The sequence below is a fragment of the Saccostrea echinata genome, unplaced genomic scaffold, assembly GCF_033153115.1.
Source record: "Saccostrea echinata isolate AGI-Se365-2 ecotype Australia unplaced genomic scaffold, CSIRO_AGI_Sech_v1 ptg000064l, whole genome shotgun sequence".
Taxonomy (NCBI): domain Eukaryota; kingdom Metazoa; phylum Mollusca; class Bivalvia; order Ostreida; family Ostreidae; genus Saccostrea; species Saccostrea echinata.
The window spans coordinates 1,234,445-1,243,095 of NW_026889813.1; the positions used below are offsets into that span (position 1 = coordinate 1,234,445).

The window sequence follows — 8,651 nt, forward strand, 5'->3', positions numbered from 1 at the left end:
ATTACGCCTGTTAATCCTTTATAGGAGACCACTTAAGTTTGTCCAAATGGATTCTGCATCAAAACACTTGAAGTTAATAATCTGTTCATGCTTTCACATGAATTCTTAACCAGGAATAGAATCATTTCCTGAAACTGAATTACACAAGTTGACAAACAATTGACACATATTTTAACATTTTAATTCAGTGTAGATAAAATCCTCATATTTTTAACAGACATCAGTCACTTCTGTCAGTTTACAGTCTTCCTCATTATCAGTGACATCCGAGTCCTTTCTTTCCCGTGCTGATTCTGAAGCAGTCTCAGTTGATGCGGAGCTCTGTGATGCAGCAGCCTCGGAATTCTTACTACTACTCCTGCTGTGAGAATATTCAAAAGTTCCTTGTAACTGCTGAAGAAGAAGGGGCCCAAATTTCTGTTCTGAATTTAACCCATCCTCTGCATCACTGACTTTAATTTCGGATTTCTCTTCACTGAGAAACATTCTTTCACTGGGATCCACCGGAAGATTTGATTGGTCACTTGTGTCCATAGATTCAGGATTGTCGGCTTCTGTGATGGAGAATATGGAGTCTGGCATTTCTGGATTTTCTGAGAGTAGCTGTCGACTCATGATTTCTTGTGCAGAAAAATCCAGTTGTGGAAGTAGCAAGTCCAGAGCTTCTTTTGTTAACTCTGTAGACTTCATGTCCATTGAATCTGCATTCTCCTTCAAAGACATATAGGAAAACAGATATTAAAACACATATGACTATATCACTATTATAAGAATACATAAACTGTACAACTCTCAAAAACAAAACATTTACATTTAAGTCTCCCTTGTCTTTGCAACCTGCTGAGTGAACCTGTACACCATAATCTTACCTCAATCTTCAAAGACACCCTAGTTTCCTGATTTTTTAGGGGAAGGTGTGTTGGACAGGTGCAACACTCATCTAAACTGAAGACCTGCTTTCCACAAGCCCCTCCCCCAAACTGACAGGCCCTGAACAAAACTTGGTATTGGTCTTCTCCAATGTCTGGCAAGATGTTAAGGAAAAAATATGTCATTACTTTAGAGATGCTTAAATCTAATGCTATTCACTGATTGTGTGTAAACATAAAAGATTTTATTTAATACTCAAGTGCTGAAAAGAACATGCCACTTGCAAGGGCTTTGGAACTGCTACAACAGTTTAAAATTTGTATAGCTATAGTTTTTGGTAATGATCGAACTTAGATAAATTTTTGATATCATGAAAATGCAAGTGTCTGCAAAAAAGGTTATGCAGTTTAAAAAGAGTCAATTCAAACTTTGATTCATCAGGCAGCTTTTTGATAAATTAATGAAGTTATGGAGAGTTAAAAAGTGCAATAAGAAATTCATCTTTGCATGTTGAAGAACTGGCCTTGGACTTGATAAGGTGTACTTATCACCAAGAATAATGCACCCAAATTTTAAATGAGGATATATACTTCTAAGACATTTCTGACCAGTTGTGTTCAAAAGTTGAGTTTAAAACTGTGATATTCACTTTCATTGATGTTTCATGATTACTGTTGCTCAGATTAATTGTATACAGTTAAACTTGTCATAGCGGTCACCTCTATCGAGTGGTCACCTGTCCTATGCGGTCATTTTATTTCCTCCCAATGAAATTTCCTACATAAAATAACTCTATTAAGCAGTAACCTGCGTAACGCGGTCAGCGGTCATCAAATTTCTTACGTCTATAGTGGCCATTTTGTCCAATCACGTGATCTGATCTGAAGACAGCTGATTCACAACTTTTTGTTACTAATGTAAATAATTGATCAAGCATTGCTGGATCATGAAAAAATAATAACTGTTCAAATATTTAAAACCAATTATATTATTGGATAAGCATATAAATTATTTAACGAACTAACCTCTAGTATCTTAGAAAACGCCAACAACAGTGCTATGAATGACCGAAAAAGTTGGCAGGAAAAACGAACATTGTCATGATTATGAGGCCTTATGGATTTGGAATCAAGTTTAACCATACTTATCTATTAATGGGTATGATAATTTTATGTTTCCTATTTATAAGTTTATGATATCATATGCCCAGCTCCAAGAGCTGCACATGGAACAGTGTTAGAATGCATGATAGGAAACTTGTATCATTTGTAAAAACCATAATTACTGTTTGTATACACAATGTGGCTTGATTATGCCGTGAATTTCACAAATGGAAAACGACCATTAGGGATTAGAAATGCTTCATTGCTCAGGACACCTGTGGCACCTTTGATCAACAGCGAGTACATCAGTGACTTGTATGTTTATTATGCAGCGATTTATGTATTGTCTTTTTTAAACATAAATGTACAGTGGTTAATTTTACGAATTTGAACATTTTTTTTAAAGATTCAGTTTCGATAAAATACATTGCATTTTATTCATTGCATAAAATTATCATTCCTTACATAAAGAATTTGTTGTTTTATTTTAATGGAGGATAATGCAACACCCTGTAATATTTTCTTGGATTCATTAAATTTAGTTTGAACTCATCCTCAAATAAAGGTTAAAAATATGAGACCACTGATGTCCAACACCTATCTTTCTTTTATATTCTATTATGTAATATTAGAAACACAGAACCGACATGTTTGTATAGAAATTCCTTAAAAGTAGATGAACCTCTGTCCAAAGGTCACCTCTGTATAAAGGTCACTTTTAATGGATCCCCTAGGTGACTGCTTAATACAGGTTTGACTGTACTTAAGAAAGTTAATAAATTTGTATTCCAATCTTAAATTTAAATGAGTAAAATATGTTCAAAGCAAACTGTTGTAATTATTATTTGAAGAATCAAAAAGTAACATGATGTGATGAAGTTCTGATCAGAGTGACTTGAATCATTATGACAAATGCCCTATGGTCTGCTATTGACACATGTAATGAAGGATTACATGCATTCAGTTTTTCAAAGCAAGTTTGCTATGATTTAGAGAAGGATACGTTTTTTGCAATACTTGGACAATGGTATAGCTCTCTCGGAGCATTTGACTGAATTTTCATTAATGAAGATACATCTTGGATATGCTGGTGGTCTATAATGGTAGCCCTCGGATACTGCAATCCGCCTCTGTTTGGATTGTCTGTGTAATAGGGCCTCCTATAACAAAAAGAATTGGTTTATTCTATCAATACACTGTTTTGTCTAACAGTTGTTTAACATGTTACTTACAATTGTATATGTACAGTGTAGTTATATTATTATTGCAATGACACCCTTGAGTTAAACACAATTTTTTTCAAGTAAGTTAAGTCACAAGAATATTATTTAGCAATTAGCTTCAATTTTCATAATGAAATTGATAATCTGTTACAGAAATTAAAATACATGTAATTATGAGTAAAACATAACAAAATGTATCTATGTATAATATATAACAAAATGTATCTGTGCAGACATGGGTCTGGTTACTTTGAAATGTAATAGATTAAATTACAATTACATTGATTGATTAAATTAATGATTACATGATTTTTCAATGTATATGATTAATAATAACAGCTTTTTGCAATGATTTTTGATGACTATCATTTCTATGTTGTATGACTGTTTGAGATTGAAAGATTAATTTCAATATAACCCTCTAAAAAACATCACAAATGCATGTTCAAGTATTTAAATAATTAAGTTTCATGTAGATGTGCATTTCCCTAATTATTGCCTTCAGCTATATACATGAATATATTCAATCTAGTGATTGGAGGGATTAATTATGATTAATAGGTATAACAAAGAAAATACCTAATGATGTATCTGTAGAACACAGGTACATGTGTATATATCATATGTATACTATTACTAGGCCTAAAATAGAGAAAATTGTTTGATTGCTGTTGCCTTTTTTTCAAAATAATTGATTATATTAAATTACATGTAATCAATTTTTTTTTGATTATTAATTGTTAAATCTCATTACGTAAAAATGTAATCAACTATAGCCCATTAATGATTACAATTACCCTGTGTCTGTATCAATGTGTAAAATACAACATGTATCTATGTGTAAAACATAACATCATGTATCTATATCTATGTGTAAAATTCAACAACATGTATCTGGGATGTTCAATTTTATCAGTACATGTATACCGGTTTATCATGATTTTTAATTGCTTGATACGTATCGCGATACAGAGACTAAAATACTGGTATTTACTTACATAGTTGAAAATTCCAGAAATTATTCATTTATTTATTCAATCTTTCAAATTACAATTACCGGTACAGGAAGTGTATATAAAACGGTAAAAGAACAGCATTCTAGCATCCAAAATTGCTTGATATTATGTAAATAAAAAAATTTAAAAAGTGAAGTTATGTTTTTCCAGCATATTTTACAGAAAAATTATGAATATTTATTTAAAATCATTGCAAAAATTGTTTGTAAAAATATCATGATATCATGATATTCTGGGAAAAAATCGTGAAATATCGCGATACGAAATTTTTGGCGATAGCAATCCCCACATGTATCTATGTGTAAAATATAACATGTATCTATATTTATATGTAAAATACAACATCATGTATCTATGTGTAAGATATAGCATCATGTATCTATGTGTAAAATATAACATCATGTATATATGTATAAAATATAAATAAAATCATGTATCTATGTGTAAAATACGACATCATGTATAGATCTATGTGTAAAATTTGACATCATGTATCTATATGTAAAGTATAGCATCATGTATCTATGCGTAAAGAATAGCATCATGCATATATGTATAAAATATAAATAAAATCATGTATCTATGTGTAAAATACGACATCATGTATAGATCTATGTGTAAAATTTGACATCATGTATCTATATGTAAAGTATAGCATCATGTATCTATGCGTAAAGAATAGCATCATGCATATATGTGTAAAATATAAATAAAATCATGTATCTATGTGTAAAATATAAAATCATGTATCTACGTGTAAAATATAACATCATGTATCTATGTGTAAAATATGACAAAGTTGAGACTGATTTCTCACCTTTCCCTGTCGCTTGTGATATCTCTTCAGAACCTTAAGCTGACTGTACTTGTCCCGGGAATGTACTTTGTTCTTGTAATACTTTATACTTCCTGCAAAACAAACCACAACAGGCAAATGTAATGTCACTATCAAACGTGAACACTCACTTGTACATTTGATAAGAGATAAATTTGATTCCACAAAACTTGACAATTTCCTGTGCAGTAATAATAATAACGAATGTTTCTAAGGCTCATATTTTTGTAAAATACTGAGCACTTCCCTTTTTACATAAAGAGTGCTTGCCTTTTTACATAACAACTGCTTCCCTTTTTTTTTCTTTTCTTTTTTTTTTTTTTTACATACCAACTGCTTCCCATTTTGATATACCGAGTTCTTCCCTATCTTACGTACTGTGTGCTTCCCTATTTTAAGTAGAGTGCCTCCCTATTTTATGAACAGAGTGCCTCCCTATTTTATGTACAGAGTGCCTTCCTATTTCATGAACAGAGTGCTTCCCTATTTTATGTAGAGTGCCTCCCTATTTTATATACTGAGTGCCTCCCCATTTTTCGTACTGAGTGCCTACCTATTTTATGTAGAGTGCCTCCCCATTTTACGTACCTAGTGCTTCCCTTTCCTGTTTATTAGTCTGGAGATATTTCCTTCGCTTCTCCTTCATTACATGCTGAAGTCTCTTGAACTGGTCAATGTACAGGGACTGGAGACGAATGAGCTTGTCTCTCATGATGAGGGCCACCTCCTCTGCTGTGTAAATACCAGCATGTCTGTAAAACATGTTAAAGACTTCATCAAATGACAAGGTTCCAGTGTCAAACATTGGTTTCTGATTATTGCTTATCAAACAGGTGTATGTGTTTAATTCATAACTACTTCATAATGTATGTGAAAATACATTTGATAAGATTAAAACATGTAAGCATTGGGTATATTCAATTTTCTTCACTTAAATTAACAGTGCACTGTATAACCTTTTCTTAAGAATAAAACACTGAAGCTATAGAGGAAAACATTACAAATACCTCAGGTTCCTTCTATTTTTAAAGAAAATAATAGTAGCGACTTTTAGAAACTATTTTATTTATAATTTATCAAGGTTTGATAATCTGTGCATAAATTCAATTTGATAATACTATTAACTATTAATATACATAATTCCCCCCAATAACCCCTTCCCTAGAAGAAATAAAGACTAAATGTATTGAAGTAAATCTTCTTTATTTCTATCTATACTCATCATTATCCTCCGAGTCCCTATATCAAAGCTTGGTCCATTAAGGGGAAACAACTATGAAGTAATATTAATTTTTGTATACCCCCTCCTCAAAGAAATGAAGCCTACTTGAGTAGATCCTCCTGGTCACTGTCTATACTCTCTGCGTCACTGTCCCCATCCCCCCTCCAGGCCTGGTCCACTAAGGGGGACTCAAGATCTGAGTCACTGGAGCTGGCATAATCTACAACAGATCAGTTATAAAGAGCAATTAGCATCATTCTTTAATGAATAATTCACATGGGTACTGTATGTGTCACATACTGGGCATAGTCTACAACAAATCAGTTACAAAGACCATATTCTTTTATATAATTGGTGAATTTCTAACATGAATACTGTATGTATTAGTGTCACATGCTATAGAACCATCAGTGTTTGTGATTTTGAGGTCACCCTTACCATCAAATTTACATCCTTATGAACTATAATTTTATCAATGTATCAAATCATTATATCTTCTTTATACACATTATCCATGAAATGACATCCCCACGAACCAATAAAATTTTGGTTGCCACTGAACATTGGCCCCCCATGAATTAAAACAATTCCACAGTATATCAGAACTATTTCTACTCAGTACAGTCAAAGTATTACCCAGGGCCTTGTTGGCTATGTTGTCCCCTGTAGAGTGCTGTCTTTGATGCTCTAGTACTCCATCAGGTCCAGTTACAAGTTTATAGTGATCCAAATCTTCTAGAAGACTGTCCGCAGTTTCCACAGGCCTTCGTTTGTGATGGGCTTTCTGTCGTAGAATTATGGCTTTCCTTGCATGTTCCATGCAATATCTACGAAGTCAAATACATTATTTTTACAAAAAGTTCAAATAAATTAATTATTCCCAAGTAATACTAAATATGATTAGATATTCATAAACACTTCCAAATTCTAATACCTATGAACTCCTTTCTTGTCGGACTTTGTTGCTGCACTTCCACATCTTTTCCCGTTCTTTGCAGAGTTGAACTCACACTGCTTAAATGGAGCATTCTTGTCTTCTAGAATATGCTTGCTGCAGAAGTCGTACCCTGGTAGCTTGTTGTGTGTACATGTACGATGACTGTACAAGCAAAACTGTCCCTCTGGAGGTGAACGAGGTTTCCGAATGTTAACATGAGGCGGTACTTTTGGTTGTCGTTGAGCCATCACTGAAAGTTAAACCAGAAAATTATACTTTTTTTCATTAATAAGAAATATTAATCATATTACTTAAGTCACTCTGTTGAATCTGAGTACCTTCCTTGCGTAAAATACATAAGTTTGGTTTTTTTGGTGTTTAAGAAGTTGCAAGCTGTATTTTGGAGAAGGAGAGAGAGAGAGAGAGAGACTTTTCATTCAAAATTGATTCAAATTTTTTGAGTTAATAGCTAGCAGGATGATCATGATTGTATAATCCCCTCTCCATGAAAGTCACACAAAATTGGTTTTTGACCTTCACCATTGTGTTTTCCCTTTATTTCAAAGTAAAATGCTAGTAATCACGTGTAACTGGCAAGTCAGCAACATATCTGTGGATGTCACAACAATTAATTTTGATATGTTTTAACTTTTAGATTTCTAACCAACATTTTTATTAATTGAAGAAGTAAATTTGGCTGGCAGTGGATTCTCATAGGGAATACACTGACTGACCATCATGAGTAGCTTCAAACAGTACATACCGTTATATCAAGGTTTTCTATGGGTGAAATGCAAGTCAAACTTGTTCAAGAGCAGAAATAATTTTCTCCAGACAAGGTTTTTAAAAAAAGATCACTTCGACCTTCACTTCAGGACTTGAAAATTGCCTCAAGGTCACTTTTGACTTAAAATCCTTTGAAAAGAGCACTCTTTATGTGTTTGAGCAAGACTGGACCAAAAGGAGACAACATTTTTTTGAACAAGGATTTTACACAGAGATCTGACTTTGAAATTTTACGTAGAAAGTGAAACTTGATCAAGTTCACTCGCAGCATAGCCTCTACCCAAGGCACAATGCGGTGAAGAATAAGCCAGACTAGGACAAGGGAAGAAAATATTAATGCCAGACTTTAGTCACTGCATACCCTTTTCCCATGGACACTGTCAGTGAAGTATAGGGCACAGTGGGCAAAGAGAAGAGAAAATATACTCCACACAGACACCTGTTTGTGACCCTGAGCTTTAACTCAATATCTTGCATAAATGTCAGTGTGCATCCTTTACCTATGGGCACTATGTGGGTTAAGCATGAGCCAGCTAGGGCAGGCAATGAGGAAATATGCTCTAAAGTAGGGCGTCTAAAGTATATTCAGATACTAATCTTCATAAAGAACTCAAAGAATGAGGTCGCCTTAACTTGTCATGGACTTTCTTGGTGTCATA

General features: G+C 33.3%; 2 protein-coding genes across 3 annotated transcripts in view; one reads left to right on the plus strand and one right to left on the minus strand.

The window, feature by feature from the left end:
• Nucleotides 1-8,651, plus strand: part of LOC133175966 (uridine phosphorylase 2-like) — a 56,734-nt gene that overhangs the window by 14,635 nt on the left and 33,448 nt on the right. The gene's annotated exons all lie outside the window — the stretch shown is intronic.
• LOC133175870 (KAT8 regulatory NSL complex subunit 2-like) overlaps nucleotides 166-8,651 on the minus strand; it is a 33,659-nt gene continuing 25,173 nt past the window's right edge. For both annotated transcript variants that reach the window (XM_061311013.1, XM_061311014.1), the window contains exons 2-9: nucleotides 7,204-7,456; nucleotides 6,906-7,096; nucleotides 6,375-6,489; nucleotides 5,636-5,799; nucleotides 5,030-5,121; nucleotides 2,977-3,133; nucleotides 870-1,024; nucleotides 166-711 (exon numbers count right to left, since the gene is read on the minus strand). In XM_061311013.1, the coding sequence (XP_061166997.1) occupies nucleotides 211-711; nucleotides 870-1,024; nucleotides 2,977-3,133; nucleotides 5,030-5,121; nucleotides 5,636-5,799; nucleotides 6,375-6,489; nucleotides 6,906-7,096; nucleotides 7,204-7,456 (1,628 nt within the window). In that variant the 3' untranslated portion in view covers nucleotides 166-210. The remainder of the gene's footprint in view (nucleotides 712-869; nucleotides 1,025-2,976; nucleotides 3,134-5,029; nucleotides 5,122-5,635; nucleotides 5,800-6,374; nucleotides 6,490-6,905; nucleotides 7,097-7,203; nucleotides 7,457-8,651) is intronic.